The 17,089-nt window shown below is 41.8% G+C and overlaps 1 protein-coding gene across 13 annotated transcripts in view; it reads right to left on the minus strand.

Annotated features, from left to right (window-relative positions):
• LDLRAD3 (low density lipoprotein receptor class A domain containing 3) overlaps positions 1 to 17,089 on the minus strand; it is a 357,700-nt gene that overhangs the window by 129,807 nt on the left and 210,804 nt on the right. For all 13 annotated transcript variants that reach the window (XR_014790386.1, XR_014790392.1, XR_014790391.1 and 10 more), the window contains one exon: positions 2,651 to 2,996. Coding sequence is in view for 5 of the 13 variants with exons in the window: in XM_084851213.1 (XP_084707339.1) it covers positions 2,651 to 2,996 (346 nt within the window). In the remaining 8 variants the exon portion in view is untranslated. The remainder of the gene's footprint in view (positions 1 to 2,650; positions 2,997 to 17,089) is intronic.

Here is a 17,089-nt window from a genome sequence, read left to right on the forward strand (position 1 = left end):
TAGATGTATGAAGAAAACATGGAGTATCTGAATTTTGTTCTACCAAGTTATAAAGTTATGGTACTGGAGTTAAGGAGGCATACAAAACATACATCACATGACTGCTCAAGCCACTGGGGAAGTACACTTGCTGTGTCACATACAAACTAATAACTTTTTGTCCAGGATTGAGCTCCTGGAAGACTGGTTCTGGGTGTACACAGCACTGACTGGTTGGTACCTGTGACATAACAAACCTAATTTCCCCATCCTTGAACTGATTTTGCAAGTCTTTTTCTGGAATAAAATGATAAATTCATGTTTAAATTAATGCATTCCATGTAGTGCTTACTGAAATATATTTTAAAATGTAGGACCATCTGTTTGAAGTGTGGCAAGAGGTACAAAACTGAACAACTGAATCAGTTTTCAAGTTGCTGATAAATTGCCATTTGTCAAATGCATTGTAAACATGTGTGTGTAAGGGGGGAGCTGGGCTCAGTCTGTCACAGAAAAAAAGATGTTGGCAAGTCCAATTTAAAGGTACATTTGTAAGCACCTAAGTAGGAATAGTATGCTTGGCATTTATGTAGCAACACATATTTAAGATCTTGGCTTTCCCCCAGATACGAAAATGTTGAATTGTACATTTTGCACAAGCTAATATTGGGCTAAAGAACATTTCATCCTGTGAGATGCTGGTCATTCTTCCTAGCCCCAGGACAGCAATGATGAAGAACTAGACTGCTGGACCGAGTCCAAGACATGTTGGAAACCCATCAACATCACAAAAGCTGCTGCCTGCTGGCTGCCACCCATCACCACCACCACCACTGAAACCAATGCTGGTCTTAGCAGCAGAGCCAAGTCATAAGTTAACTGGCGTTCTACTTCTAAACAGCACAGTTGTAGCTGGGTAGCTCCCACAACAGACTGTGGGCAAATAATATTTTTATTGGATCAGTTTCTGATGATGAAGCAGACATGCCACCAATTTTCAAGAGTTTCATTTTAAAGTCTGGAGAAACTAAGCCAAATTTCAGAATAAATACATGAAGTCTCTAATTAACCATTAGCTTCCCACAATTAACTACGAACAAAGAATCCTTCAGGCTAGATCTTTTTCAAAACCATTTTTTTTGGGGGGGGTAACATAAATGAGCTTTTTTACTCATTTGTTGCAAGAGATCCAGATGTCTTCTCTCAAGGTAACACTTCTGTTGTAGGGATGCTGCACTTTTTCTAGGGCATAAACCTCGACATTTTGTGGCTGGGAAATACAATTTCTCCTCCCACAAGTGGGAATTGTGACTGTAAGTGCTCTGCAGAACAAGGCTGCAGAAATCTCATGGGCACTTAATGATGCCATTAATGGTGAATGACAACTCCCTTCCCCCTCGGTTGTGTATGACCTTTTAAAAGTTTGATTTTGTTTTTAATTATTTATTCTTTAGAGACTGAGCATTTCCATGCTGTACCATTTGAGTGCAGAAGTGGTTGTATAGGAACCCTTGAAGGAAAAGTGGTGAACAGCAAGGAAAAACAATGAGGGAGGCCAGTGCCACCTCCAGATTGGGGGGGGGGGCTCTTGTGCAAGATACCCTCAATGAGCCCCCTCCCTCAGTGCGTCTACCTTCTCACTACCATTGTCACCAGCTGCTATTGCTTCTCCTCCCCTTTCTCATCATTGCTACCACTTGCTTGCTTAACAGGCAGAGAGCCAGTGAGCAAGGAGGCCAGGCATCTACTGCTCCTCCTTCTTACCACCACTGTTGTCTGGGCCAGAGCAAGAGGCAGGTGAACAAGCAGGTTGCCATGGTGAAGAGGTCCAGGGGGCTCTTGTCAGCAGGCCTCTGCTGGGGTGTTGGCCCTTGGCACGTGCCCAACCATGCCTATCCTTGACACCAGCCCTGATGGAGGTTATCCTCTTCCCTCTAACCCCTGCTAATCACACTCCACCCATTTTGCAGAGTTTGTATATTTTATACTTTATTTGGTTCTTCAAAGGTTCTGCACTCCTCTATTCCCACAGTAGTGCCAACATCTCTTTTGATTTTTAAAAAGTAGCAGCAAACCCAACCCTCTGTAATAAGACTGCCTTTTCTCCCTATTATGTGGAGACAGAATTGCACATTACTGGGGCTGGACCAAGGCTACCTGGACTAGAACACTACGGCAGGGGAATCGCTTATAATGATCTTTAAACTCAAGTAACCCCAATTAATGTTAAAGGGTTAAAATAGTAAGTATTACCAATTTTTTTTTACTCCATATATTTACATCATATTTCAATAAGGGAAAAGCCATTTTTTAAAAATCAGATTCCAAACTGCCACAATTGACATTTCAAAGGAGATGACCATCTGAAACCAGCCTCAATATAGTAGATATTCGACCTATTATAAATGCAACTCAGTACTATCAGCTAGTTATTGGGTCTAAATAACTAAAATTACAGCATTGTGTGAAGCACCTAAATACAAACATCAGTATAAAAGGAGTAAGAATGGCGTGGGAATGTTTACAGGAAAACAGTCACAACATTGTATGCTATGAAAGAGAAGTGTGTGTCGGAATAGCAGTATACCCAGAAATAACAATGCCAAAGAGTTTAGAAGCGACGGCCATTTTATATTGTTTTAATGCCAGACTGCACGCATGCTGAACGTACCTTTGGTCTAGCACAGCTTCCGAATAAGATGGTGGAGAGTCTAAATCTGGTGGCCTATGGTAGGCCTGGCTGGACATGTACTGGACCCCATTGTTAACGTTGTAGGTGACACTGCACTGATGTGGATGATCAAGGACAACTAGCCGGGAGAGGAGGACGGGGTGCTGCAATCGATGTACCGGAAGAGTCATGAGGTTGTTGCGTTTTCGCTGGTGGTGCAAGATGAGGGCGAGGAGGGCCACTGCCAGTACAAAAATGGCTGAGCTGCCAATAATTGCATAGGTAATGCTGGGATAGAAGATCAGCTGAGGCTCCGTAGTCACATAATTCTGGTTGCTGTCAGCTTCTGCAAGGGAGAGGAAAGGAGAAAAGTAAGGTTAGTCTCTGTGGAAGAGTGTCTGCACTTCTCTTCCCTAGATGTATTCTTGCTAATATACCACTGCCTGGCTGGCTTCCAGGTGAGTTTTCCTTCTCCTTTAGGAAGCGTAGAAAATGAGCTTATCAAGAACACAAGCACACAAAATTAAGATCATCTGACTGAAATTGTGCATTTCCTCTCGCCTGCCTCAGACATTTTTGCTTTGAACAGATGTGCTCAGTGATGGTGGAGGGAAAGGAAACTCAACAGGAAAGAAAATAAGTTTTATTTTAGCCTTGTAGCAGCACTCATGATTTAGCATTTCGTAAACAGTTGAGCGAGAAAAGTCGCATCCAGTTGCCATGCAGTAAGGCTTAGGACAGAATTTGTCATGCCTGAATCTCAATGCAATGCTAATCCAACATATACGTCCACAACAATCAACAGCCCACCAGCCCTACCTATTGTTTGTACAGTTTCTCAGCCTAGTTACCTGCAGGTGAATCCTCCTTGCTATAGACCAGCTTTCCACAACTTGGTAACCCCATCATCCCCAGCCAGAATGACTATACTGGCTGGGGATGATGGGAGCTGCAGTCCTACATTTCTGGAGGGCACCAGTTTGGAGAAGGCTGCTACACACAATCAGGAGAATAACCGTTTACAATTCTGTGTTAGTCACTGGTTTTGACCATGCAGTGCTACCTGCGTCATCTTCCCCATAGGAAACAAACTGTTCCATTGCATTTTTTAAAGAAAAAAAAGGTTGTGTTTTTTTAGCAAAACCGAAGGGATGCAAGGAAGGGAAATAATAATGAAGGATTAAATCCCATTCCCCCCATTTTTATTTTTATTTGCACGGCACTGTATGAATCCAGTAAAAGCTCTGGGCTACTGATTTCTTTTGTTAGCCCTTTTTGATTCTGGTAAGCAACAGGCTACCTGATAAAGGTCATTAGGATATCAGCTGGTAACAAAGAGAAATTCAGACATTTCAACAGCTTTATAAAGCTTGAAAATGGTTTCCTGGGATTTAACAAGAAGAAGCTCTTTGCCCAAATATCCTAAAGCCAAAATCTAGCCTCCTTCCCAGTTTTAAAATTTCATACCTGCAACTCTCTGCTTGGTTAAATGCAAGCTGCACATTCCATAGAAACTTCAAAAAATTCCCAGTCAGGAAAGACAGTGGATTTTAAATGTATTCCATTATTTAAATTTAAACATTTGTATTTAAATAATGCTTGCCTTGCTAGCTAAGAAAGAAAGAAAAAATATGATTTGGGAACATTAGTCATACTTTGCTCTGTTGGGTCTCTCTGAAGAAATGCTAAGTAAGAGTCACTAGTGTCCTGTGGCACTATTAATGAAAAATGTATTTCCTGCTATAGACCATGTTGAAGGCTTACTACAGAACCCAGCATTTTCTGATCCTGACATTCTCTTCTTTAACTTGAAATAATGTTTAAGTAAAGAAACATCCATGTGGGACATCCACTCATCTCAGCACCACCACATGGGTCTATAAGAAGAAAAAAGAAATGGAACAGCAGTTTAGATTCCTGTGCAACTGCACTATGACAAATAAGGGCTGAAGCATGGCAATGAATTCACAAGTGCTGCCATCTTTATTAACACGTACATGCTGGGAGAGATCATTTGCAGCATCCATGAATAAGGTGCCACCAATATGCTAATGACACTCAGCTCTGTTGCTGTTTGTCACCTGACATCAAAGAAGCAGTCGAAACCCTTGAATGTTGCCTGGGTTTTGATAATGGGTTGGATGAGGATGAACAGGCTGAAGTTAAGCCAGGCAGGATGGAAGTGTTGTTGCTTGGTAGATATCCTGGAAGGGGTTTGCCCCCGAAGGATCAGGTTCATAATTTGGGAGTGTGCCTCTATTCTATGCTGTCTCTGGATCTTCAGGTGGTGGTGGTGGCGTCAGCAAGGATTATTTTTGCACAATTATGCTTGGTGCACTGGCTGCAACCCTTCCTAGATGGTGGGCCAGTTTGCACAACACGACAGCCCACTGTGGATTAATTTACCTTTGAGGAGCTGCTGTGCATGCCAGCTGCCATTATGAATTTGCAACCCCTGACTGGGGAATGCTGTATCATGAGAATCTGGCTGATGGGGGTTATTTGAGGGCTAAACAACCCTCGCATAACCTACTGTCTGTTGTAGGGCTATATGAAGGTTGTTTTGCTCTCATATAACCCCACCAGCTGGGTTCATATGGATACAATAATCCCCAGTTGGCGGCCAGCATGAGCCACAGTTCCTTGAGAGTAAATTAACCCATGATGTGCTGCTGTGTTGTGCAAACCAGGTCATTCTTACAAGGCATTCTTATCCATGCCTTGGTTAGATCACGTTTAGACTATTGCAATGTGCTCTATGTGGGGCTACCCTTGAAGAGCACCAGAAGCTTCAATTGGTGCAACATGCAGCAGCTAGGCTGCTAATGGGTGCAGAGCATTGTACCTGTTTTGAAAGACCTACACTTTTTTGAAGGACCAACTGCTTTCTGGGCTCAATTTATGGTGTTGGTATTAAGCTTTAAAACGCTAAATGGCGTAGGACCTGGCTATCTAACAGACCACCTGTCTTGTTATGAATTCCCTGGATATTAAAAACTGTAGGAGAGGCCCTTTTGAGGGCACCATTACCCACAAAGGCTGTCTGTCGGACATGCATGAAAGGGCTCTCTCTCACAGGAGCTACAACTGCCCCCATTCTCTTGGCTTTTAGAAAGGGTATGAAGACACATATTTTTAATACAGACTTCTAAACTATGTAGTAGTTTTAAGGTTCTAATGCTTTAATGTTTTTAATGTTCTTATTTACATTATTTTAAGATTTTATTGTTTTAAATAGCTGTGCACTGCTTTGATGGCTTTTTAGAAAATAAGGCAGTATATAAATGTTAATAATATAATAACATTAATAATAACAAACAAATCACCCCAGGCCGGCAACCACATCTAGAAGCAGCTCTACCTTAATCAACAGAAGACCATACATAATTTTGTTGAACTACGAAACTCAAGAACATTTGGGAGGAAATATAATTAGTTTTCACATACTGTTTTGCAAGAAGAATAACTCATGCATTTGCTCACTCCTTTAACCAGATATCCTTTGCAGTGACTAGCTTGACAGAATGAGATGGCGAGCAGTACTGTTTGAATTCTACACACACTCACATTAGCACTGTCATCCCAGGAAACAGGAGAACAGGAACAGAGCATAGCAGCCAATGCTTAAGTTAGACCAGAACTACCAATTCTGATAGCCCTGATCACCCCTTGGCTGAGAGCCTAGTGTGATGTCCAACAATGACTGGCACTGTCCTATTTGCACCATCCTTTAGCAGCCCCTAGGAGGACAGAGCCATATATGTTGCTTGTGGGTTGCTCTCACTGGATGGTGGCAATTGGATATAGCACACTGTGGCAGGAGACGGAAATAAGAGCTCTGGCAGCATTTTGTCTGGATACTCAATTTACAGTTTCAGGGAAACGTATGGTCTTTTAGTTCTGCTCTAATAATTCTCAGCAAACATTTATACATTGCAGACGAAGCAACTGAATTACGTTTTCTGGTAATGCAGGTGGAGCATTTCTCTGTGAAGAGTCAGTTTGACACGGGAAAATGTATAGTACTGTTTGCTCTGTTTTACGACAAAGTTCAGTGTGGGCAAGCTGAATTAACTCCAATTCATACAGCTCCCGTTCTTCTCTGGTTTCCTTAGCAGGACCAATGTATTCTAATGGCACTAGGTAGAGCAAGTTCATCAAAACCATTTTTGCCTATTAAACCTCATTATCTGGAAACATGCTGAGTGTGCAGACTAGAAGCTCCGAGGGAAAAAGTATGTATAAGAAAGAGGTCTGTGAATAGTTAAAACTGAACAGAAGGCTGGTAATGGAAAACATTACAGGGTGTACTCATAAGACTGTTTTATTAACCATGAACAAATTACACCATCTTAAAATTATTAAAAAGGTCTACGACCACTTGTATTAAGTCTCGTAGACACTGGAATTAGAGAGGCCATTACTTTGTCTGTCTCAAGCCTCTGCACCAATCCAGCTGTTTCACATTTCATCAGGGCTAAAAGCTTTTGAAATATATAATGGGAGCAGGCATCTGCACCTTTAAAGAACACAAGTGGCTGTCCATCTCCATTGAAAGATACCACTCTAGCAGCACATTTAAATTCCAATAAGTTCAAAGATGTAGCTGCTGCTTAGAAGGTTACAGGTGATGACAAAAGCCAAATCACTAAGGCTGCTGGTTAGCACATTTTCTTTTTGTATAGAAGTAGTATCCAGAACAGCTAGGTCAGAGCTCCAGGTGGCCCTGTGGCTTCTAACATTTCTTAGTGCTTCATAACTCATTAGAATAATGTAAAGTAAGTGTGAGTGTGTTCTCAGGGATAAACTCAGAAGACAGGTATGTCTAGGGGTGACACCTCCTGCTCAAAGACCCATTAAAATCCAGAAGGAAGAACTCTGTTCTTCAGTAACTTTTGCCCGTAATAGGCTCGAGTCACAGTACTGATCTTATTAATTAGGGCTAGGTGGCAATGAACTCTTTTGGAGTCTGGATTATGTAAGTCACAGGAACTGATTAGGAGCAGGGGGCAGCCTATTCAGGAAGAGATTTTTAGAGAGTGCTGTACCTCCTGTTAGATAGCTAAGCTCATTATTGTAATAATAGTAAGCACTTGACAGTACAATGGGCTGTATTTACTTTCTCTTCCAGAAGTGTCTGCTGAACCTGGTACAGCTCATAAAAAAGGGGGTCTGACATTGTACTCTGTGCCCCACACATCCTGATGGTGCTTTAAAGGTTATGGAGACAGTCTTGGGCCCAATCTACATGGCCGATTTAGTGCAGAGTAGCTGCTTTATCCAGGCGTAGTTTGTAGCCTGTATTTCCCATTCAGAGAAGCGCAGTAGCGCTGTTTCAAGCATTCACAATATCCCAATGGTTGGTGAGAGGGAACAGGTGTAGGATAAAGTACAGCGGCTTAATTCAGTGCTTCCATTAAACTTCCCTGAGCAGGGGAGTGTGGACAGGGTGGGCAACAAGCCTCTCTCACTTGCTGAGCAGCACCTACAGGGTTGATGATACTCAGATACTCAGGCATTCCAGCAGAAAGCAACCCTAAAAATACATGCCACAGAATAAAGGGATATGCTCCTGAACTAGCTTTGGATATTTGTAGTGGAAGCTAAAAATGTCTGCAGAACGCAAAATGTAACACACAAAGATCCATCTAGTCCAGCATTCTGATTCCAATGGTGTGTACCTGGATGCCTCTGAATGATGGTAAAGAGGGTATAAAGGTGATGGCCACTCCCTATTATTTGTTTCCAGCATCTGGGATTCAGATGAATACTACATGGATGTCCCATTTAGCCATCACAGCTAATGGCTATTGATTAGCTATTGATTTGCCATTAGCTGCGAAGAGCAGCAGCTCAGTAGTAGAGACATACTTTGCATGCAGAAGATCTCAGGTTCAGTTCCTTGCATCTGACTCAGTACAAGCCATCTCCCTATAGATCTGACTTCCATAAATTTGTCTAATTGTTTTTGTTTATCGGTAAGGTCTGTAAGACCTAGATATACAGTGTGAGGTTCTAACAGTCATCAAGGAACACGTTTCTCAATGTAGTGCCAACCACTAATTTAGTCCACGTAAAACCTTTCTTATATACTGACTGCACTTTGCAAGAGCAATGCAAGTTGCTGCACAGTCCATTTCAGCAATTGCTTAGCGCTGCAGGATGATTGCATACTGACTCATCAGAATGAAGACCCAGAACTTCACCTTTCACCTTCTCTCCTTTTTATTTCTTACAATGCTGGATAATTATCTTGAGCACCTCTTCTGTCCCAGTTTCAGTGTGGAAGAAAAAAAAAAAGGGGAATATCAGCAAAGTGAAAAAATAAGCCAAGAACACATGAATATTAAGTTGAAGTTCTAAAATTAAATTTAAGAGCTATAAAAGGAAGGGCTTTGATAACATCAAGAGATGCCCATGAGGTGCATGATATTTCACAATGGTTAAATGATTTGTTACCAGAAAAGGTGTTGTGAGGCAGTCTAGGGGAGCAGTGCCTCTGGAACACTTCACACAACCCCCCCAGCCCCTGATAGTTGTAGCAAAAACACAGCCCATGCTGGCTTGCATGCCAGCCTGGACATATGTCAGCCCAGATTCTGCATGATCCAGCCTTTACTAAAGGCTACCCAGAGAATGCCATGACTGACTGGGGATTTGTACCTGGTTCACTCAGGTCCAAACAACACTCTATTTAGCTGTACCAGAGGGTTGCAACTGGTTTACAAATGACAATGTTCCTTAATGAAGAACTCTGATACACCATTTTACCAACATGTGGGGCCTTTCCAGAAGTCACTTAGGTCAGACGTATACCTGGCTTGCAAGATCAACACAGGGTTTCAAACCTCATGGGTGCCTCATAAGGGTGATGTGGTGGGACAAACACAGAGGTGAGGAGAACATATGCAGGGAAAATCTTTCTGTGCAGGAAACATGCCACTTGATTTTCCATTTACATGTAATAGTTTGAGATGACACAGAAACAACATAACTGACCTTATATAAAAATAGCAAATTAACTAATAGAGAGATGCTGTGTCAGTACTATAGGCTATTGGTTTGTATGGGACAGGAAGCAGAGTGATAATAAGACTCCGTTACAATCCAAGGGTTTAATGAGCCTGCAGAGTCAGCTGCAGTTGGCAAGAAATACTGCTAGCTTAAGCGTGATTTAGATATACTGTAAAGTGTATTTTAATCCACTTTTAAATGTAGTGTAGTCATTCAAAGGAATATTTTCAGGAAGGGCTTCTTTAAAAAACTGCTAGCACATCTATCTGCTCTGGTATATTACTTTTATGAACACCATTCTTTTCAAGGAATGCTCAAGGGAAGAGATTCAGTCAGATAAGCAGTCCATACGGTTTCATTCTCCAAAAAGATAGTGTCAGGATGATTTAGAAACGTTCAGCATCCTGTGACCAAGGTCGAAAATCAGCCCAGAAAGCAGAAACAAACAAAATCTGTTAGGACACCCAAGGCCTGTTCAGGCATTACATGCTGTTTAACATCTACATGAAACCACTGTGTAAAGTCATCCAGAGGTTTGGGCTAAAGTGTCATTAGTATGTGGATGATATGCAACTCCCATTCCATCTACCTGTCCCAGGGAAGCTGTGGAAACCATGAATAAATGTATGCAGACAGTTTTGGAGTGGATATGGGCAAACAAGCTGAAACTTTATTCAGATATGATGAAGGTATTGTGGGTGGGTATGTCTGCTGATCAGGATGGAGATGTGCAACTGGTTCTGGATGGGCCTGCACTCCCCCTGAAAGACCAAGTCTGCAGCTTAGGGTTTCTCCAGGATTCAGCAGTGCTGGTGGAAGTACAGATGGCACCAGTAACTAGGAGTGCCTTTTATCAGCATAGACTGATTCACCAGCTATGACCCTATCTACAGAAAACTGATCTTGCCACAGTCATACATGCCCTGGTTATATCAAGACTAGATTACTCTAATTCAGTCTATGCAGGGCTGCCACTGAATATAGTTTGGAAGCTTCAACTGGTGCAGAATGCAACCGCACAATTATTTATGGGAGCTGGACAATCGGAGCATATAATACCCAACTTGTATCAGCGCTGCTTGTTGCCAGTTTCCTTTCAGACTGATTTAAAGTATTGGTAGCTACCTTTAAAGACCTGAAAGGTCTGAGACCACATTATTTGAAGAACTGCCTGCACCCATATGAACCTGCCCAGACTTTAAGATCAGCCTCAGATGAGGCTCTCTTTGTGGGCCTGCCATCAAGAAGTATCGGAGTGATGGATACTAGTTAAAGGAACTTTTCAGTGGTAGCCCTAGGCGGGTGCATTGAAAACCTTTTCATTCCAAACTGCTTTTAATTGATATTTTAGTGTTAGCTGTATTTAGTACTATCGTAGTGTTAATTTTTAACTTTGTATGCTTTGCTGCTTGTTTATATATTTATATATTTTCTGTTGATATTGTTTAATTACTGCTCTTATTTTTGGATGTTTAAGTGTTTTATAAATTGTGGTTTTAGGATTTGTAATAGGTTATAACTGAATGCTCATGTTGTGAACCACTTTGGGAGGGTTAATCTCTGACAGGTGGCTTATAAATGCTAAAATGAACTTCTAATCATAACTGTACAATAATTATACAATGTATTATCTATATAGCTCCTACAAATAAAATTTATGCAAAACCTTATTTCCAAGTGCTGATGTATAAGGGGTTATACCCCTCTTCCTCTCACATCGTAGAAGTTAATATTCAAAATAAGAGGTTCTGTTGTTATTAGAAATCTGGAACACTCAATTTGCAAACAAGTGCATATCAGCAATGCAGCAAGTAATATTTGCCTGGGAATGTTATCATCAATATTGCTCCTGGAAGGAAAAATGACAAAAACTGAGGAGGGGAAGCAGAAAGCTCTTTCAAAACTCATAGGATATCTTTATACAGATAAGATACAGATAAAAGAAGCAGAGCTTCACAATGGTGGACAGAAGATATGCCAACCTTTGTATATGTGTTTTTATTTTGTTTGGTTAAACTATATTATTTATTTGAAGAGGAAGAAGAAAAGATACAACAAAAACCATTAAAAACGTGGGCTTTGTTGTGTCTTTATGGGAATGGAGTTCCAAAATTACTGGATGTGCTCCTTCTCTCTGTGATGGGAAGAGGGATGGTGACATATTGCCATAAATAAATTCACTTAATATAAGAGGCTTGACAGACATATTTGATGTTTTTCATACTTACCAGCTAATATGTTACCATGTCTTTCTGTTCTTCTTAGTGCCAGTAGGACAGCTGACAACTGAGAATGCACATTGCAGTAGTGGCTTAGGCCTTGTAACAAAAACATTATCCAGGAAGAAGGATGTCTGCCTGTCCAAACTGGCCCTGTCTCATTGAAAGGAGGCAATCCTGCCAATCCACCTCCAAATTACAATAAGTCAGGGGCCCAGGGAGGATTTCTTATGCTCACTGTAAGCCCCATTACTGCCATCTCACCTGGCCTGCAGTTGCAGCTAAGGCAGTTGCATATTGGGTGGGAAAAGCACGTCAACTCCCCCAAGTGGTGAGCAGATACCACTTGGTGCAAAAACGTATCTACCCAGCCAACTGAAGAATATTTGGCATGCCCATGAGCCATCATTACAGCTCTAACTCCTCAGTACTCTATACTGGTGAAGAATAGAGTAGATTGTGCCCCAGCCAGCTAAATGGTTTCTGGGATGGGTGCCATTTTTGATGCCTTAGCCTGGATCAGCCATTCAGCAGAGCAACTGACTCCCAGAGTGTGAACAAACCCGCTCAGGCTTTAAGCACCCCAGCTGGGCCACAAGAGGGTTCAGGACTCTTACCCATTCTCAACCACCCCTGATGAAGTTATTCTCTGTTCAGTCCTGGGACACTGATCCAGGTTCAAGAGCACATCTGACTGACAAATTGTCTCCCAGGTCCAAACTGTTTGCGATGCAGTTAAATGAAGTAATAGTGGAAACAAGGAACACAAAAAAGTCCCCATCTCCTGCCAGGAAGGAAGAGTGCATGGGTCCTAGGGCCTCTCAGTCCCTTTTCCTGTTCAACCCTTCCGAATCTAAGGATTCTGAATGTGTATCGAGTCCCTGGTGGGGATCACAGCACCATGGCTTTAGTGGCTTTCTGAGTTATATTAAAGAAATTTGTGGAGCGGCTACCTTAATGTCAGCTTGCACATTTGCTAGCCATTCCTGTATAAACAAGTGGGTCTCTCACAAACGGCCTTCAGTGGCAAAATATTCTTAATCTTGGCTGTTCTGCTACACACTAATTATCTCCTGCTCAGGGACTATACTGTTGCTACACAGCCTGGCTGTCAGGCTTCCCTGCTGACACTATGGAGAAAAAAAGGGAATTCTGTTACTTAGTGATAAATTTCCCATTCTTTGTAGTGTAAGCAGGGCATCTAGATAACCATTGTAGAATGAAGCAAGATTAGGTGCTGTTTATTTATTTACTGGCAGCACAATATCTGTATATGAGTCCAAAAGGTCTCATACCTCAACCAAAGGCCTGCAACTCTCATACATGGACAAAAATTCTCATGCGCCCAAGAGCAGTGCATGGAATCATACCAGTAAGTTAAAACAAGAAGCTGTTAAAACTGTATCACAAAGTGCTTCTAAGATTTATGACCACATAACGTAACACTTTTTTCATAACACATTTCGGTATTCTACTGTACAGTTTTGAAAATGGAAACTATCCCCAAAGGCATGTTAGCATAAGTAACCATAGCATGACATACGAGAGCTTGCTTTATTTGGGTGCACTACTATGCAACAGTAGTCATCACGGTCAGGGACTTTAACTTTTCACATACATTTTTATAAAGGGGGAGGAGCAATACATAAGCAACAAAATAATGTTCTTAGAGTATTTAAGATGCACATGATTTATGTACTCCCAGAGAAAGGAGGAAAGGTTGGTTGGCACAGAACGTTAAAATAGTATTATGCCTCATTATTAGTACAACAGGACAGAGGAAGGCCACAATTTCCTATTGGTGTACCACAACAAATGAGATATCCTAACATCAGAAAACAGCACTTATCTACAGCAAAAATTGAATTTTGAAATTAATGGGCACAGAAGAGAACTAACAAGAACTTCATCATGCCTGAAATACAAATCTGCCTTTAACTAGCAGCATCATAAGTCTACCTACCCAAGGGAGAAAAAAAGGTTTCCATTGTTTTAAAATTCTGACCGGTTTTCACTAACAATTATTATCTTTGGATTACTGACATCTTTCATTTTGAAGAATTACTTTAAATAAAATGTAGCCACCCTGAGCCTATAGGCCTGGCAAGGTATAAATAAAAATAATCCTCCTGCTTAAGATGCAGAATTGGAATAGTGGTTCTAGATGCTTTATCATATACACATTACTTTGAGAGGGACTGCCCAACTATTTTGTTATAGGGTTAGTATGTAAAATTCTTGACTAGAAAAAGAACCCTTTGGGGAAAAGGGTCCCATAAGGTGGTTTCTTCCTTTAAAAAAGAATCAGAATTCCTTACAATAAAGAATAGTTAAAATAGTGATAAGTACCCTAACCTAAATAATCTAATGTCCAGGATGAAATTCTGAGAGGCCTTAAGAACATAAGAAGAGCCATGCTGGATCAGACCAGGGGTCAATCTAGTCCAGCCTGGTGTTCATAGAATGACTAACCAACTGCCTGTGGGAAACTCACAAGTAGGACAAGAATGCAACAGCACCCTCCTGCTCGTTTTGTGTACGTAGCTATACTGCCTCTGATACTGGAGTTATCATCCTCCATTAATTTGTCTAATGCCCTTTGCTATGCTTTGTCATATACATGTTTTATTTATTTGGTTATTTATTTGCCACCTTTCAGGGTTACCCCTTTCAGTAAAGATCCCTATTCAAGCATCCTCTTATATATGATCCAGTGTGTATACAGATTTCCTAGTAAGCAGGGACATTCTCATTTGTTTCCATGTTACCGACAGTTCTGTTTGTGCAAGGAGATAAGAAAAATGTAGTGGATTAGGGGAGATGTTATACTGAAAATATGCAGAGCTAGCAACAGTGTCTCAAGTATCCAAAGGAGCAATCCTCCTACAGTATATCACTTAGGTGATCTTTTCTAACAGTCACATCTGGTGTGATGTCATTTCTAAATTAGTGATATCACTGAAATGCCTAATTAAGTTTCAAGGGTTCATAATGTTCACCCCAAATTCTCCTCCCACCCAACTTGCCACAAAACCCTCCTACATACCCACTGCCACATAACACTCCCCCATTCCTGACTTACTAGGCTGTCACTCTGCTTCCACCAGTAGCAAGCTATCACTCCCACCCTCCCTTCTCCAGTGTCTGGAAAATGTAGATTTCCCAAGAGCTACAGAAGTCTTTGTAACTGTATCAGAAAACTGTATCTCCTGGGGGCTACATCTGGCCTGGCAAATTGCTATGCAGAGTAATAGCTACCAAAAGGGTGGGGAAGGCCTCTCCTTCCCTTCCTCTTACTTGCCAGCAGTGACACTGGAGTGTCAAAGTTGGTTTGGATTGGGGGAAGGAATTTGGGAGGGATTGGTAAGTGGAAAGGGTCTGGTTATATAGGAGGAAGCTTAGATGATCTTCTTGCTGGGCACAGGTGAAATTCAGATTGGCTTGGAAATAAGATAAACCATTTCCCCCCTCAATTATTAATTGTTTGGCTTATTTCTAAGGCCATTTGATGTGAACTTGGATAGGGCAAAGCTTGCTTATCAACATACCTAATGTAGCTTGAATAAATGAAGATAAATTCATACATCTGAACTCAGTGAGCCTGGGTCAAACATCCTATTTACACAATAAATTTGCTAGAGAATCTATGAAGAGAGCCATGCCCCACTGAACTAATTGAAGATGCAGTAGTGGAAGAAAACATTGACTAATTGTGTTTTGTATTAGCTTTGTAATTGTATGGCTCATAATCAAACATGATTGTGAACTCTTTCAGGAGGTTGCGGATTTACATTGTTCTGATTAGATGTATAACAAGGGGTGCACAACCTGTGGACCACATGCGGCCCCTCATGGTGTTGTTTGCAGCCCCTCAATGACCCCTGAAATTACCATTGTAATCTGATTTTTACTGCTCCTTGCTGCCGGAAGGATGCTCTAGAAACTAGCACTCAGAGGTCCTACTTCCCAGACTACATCTAGGAACGGAACCACCACTCAGAGGACTTACCCTCTGAATGCTGGAGACCAGAACGTCTTCTAGGAGACACTCTGGAAGCAGCTATTCGAGGGCTCTATAACCCTCTGAGTGCCACAGTTGCTGCTGCTGCTGACAGGAGTGCCAGGAGTGCTCTCTTCAGAAGTAAGTGGAAAAGGGAGGCCTGGCCAAGGTGGAGGGGTGGTGTTTGAGGGAAAGTGTGTCTGTGTGGGAATGATGTGTGTGTGTGTGCGTGCTTATGGGAAAAGTGTGTGTGTGTGTGTGTGTATGTCTGTGTGTGCTTATGAGTGTGTGCACACACATGCAGCCCCCAGGCCCCCATCTGACACTGCATGTGGCCCTTGGGGCCAAAAGGTTCTGGATCCCTGATTTATAGGCTGTACTTTGGATATGAAATGTGATTCTGCTATTACATAAAGAATTGACCACTATCTTGGTCGAACTACAGTGGCCAAGAGTGCATTTGCACAGCTGAGGCTAGTATGCCAACTGAACCTGTTCCTACAGATGTCTGATCTGGCCATGTTCACATATGCCTTAGTTACATCCTGTTTGAACTACTGTAACGCAGTCTATGTGGGGCTGCCTTTGAAAACTGTTCACAAACTTCAGCTGGTCCAAAATGCTGCAGCCAGACTGTTGACTAGGCCTGGTTATAGAAAGCACGTAACTCCCTTGTTACAACAGCCTCACTGGCTGCCGGTCTGTTTCTGAGCAGAATTCAAAGTGCTGGCTATGACCTATAAAGCTTGATATGGCTTGGGACCAAGCTACCTGAAAGACTGCTTTCTCCCATACGAACCTGCCTGGGAAAGGAGGGCCCTTTTTTCGAGGCTGCCGCCTACACAGGCACGTTTGGTGGCAATGCGAAAGAGGCCCTTCTTGGTATCTGTTCCCAGGCTTTGGAACTCCCTGCTGAAGGAAGCTAGGTTCGTTCCCTCTCTGTTGCCTCCACTGGCAGGCAAAGACCTCTTTATTCAAGCAGGCCTTTGGCGTATAAGTGGGTCAGTTGGATTGGATGATGTTTTTATTCTGTTACAGTTGTGGTTTTTATTGTGTTTTAATGCATTTGTTTTATTATTGTTTTAATCAAGTTTTATTTATGATGGTAAGCCAACTTGACTGCCATTTTTCTTGGTAGAGGGGTATGGTACAAATCAAACCAATCCAATAAACAAACAAGGTCATCTCACTATAGCCACCTCCAAG

Source organism: Heloderma suspectum, chromosome 1, assembly GCF_057233095.1.
Source record: "Heloderma suspectum isolate Gila_16-S chromosome 1, 16-S_ref, whole genome shotgun sequence".
In the NCBI taxonomy this organism is placed as follows: domain Eukaryota; kingdom Metazoa; phylum Chordata; class Lepidosauria; order Squamata; family Helodermatidae; genus Heloderma; species Heloderma suspectum.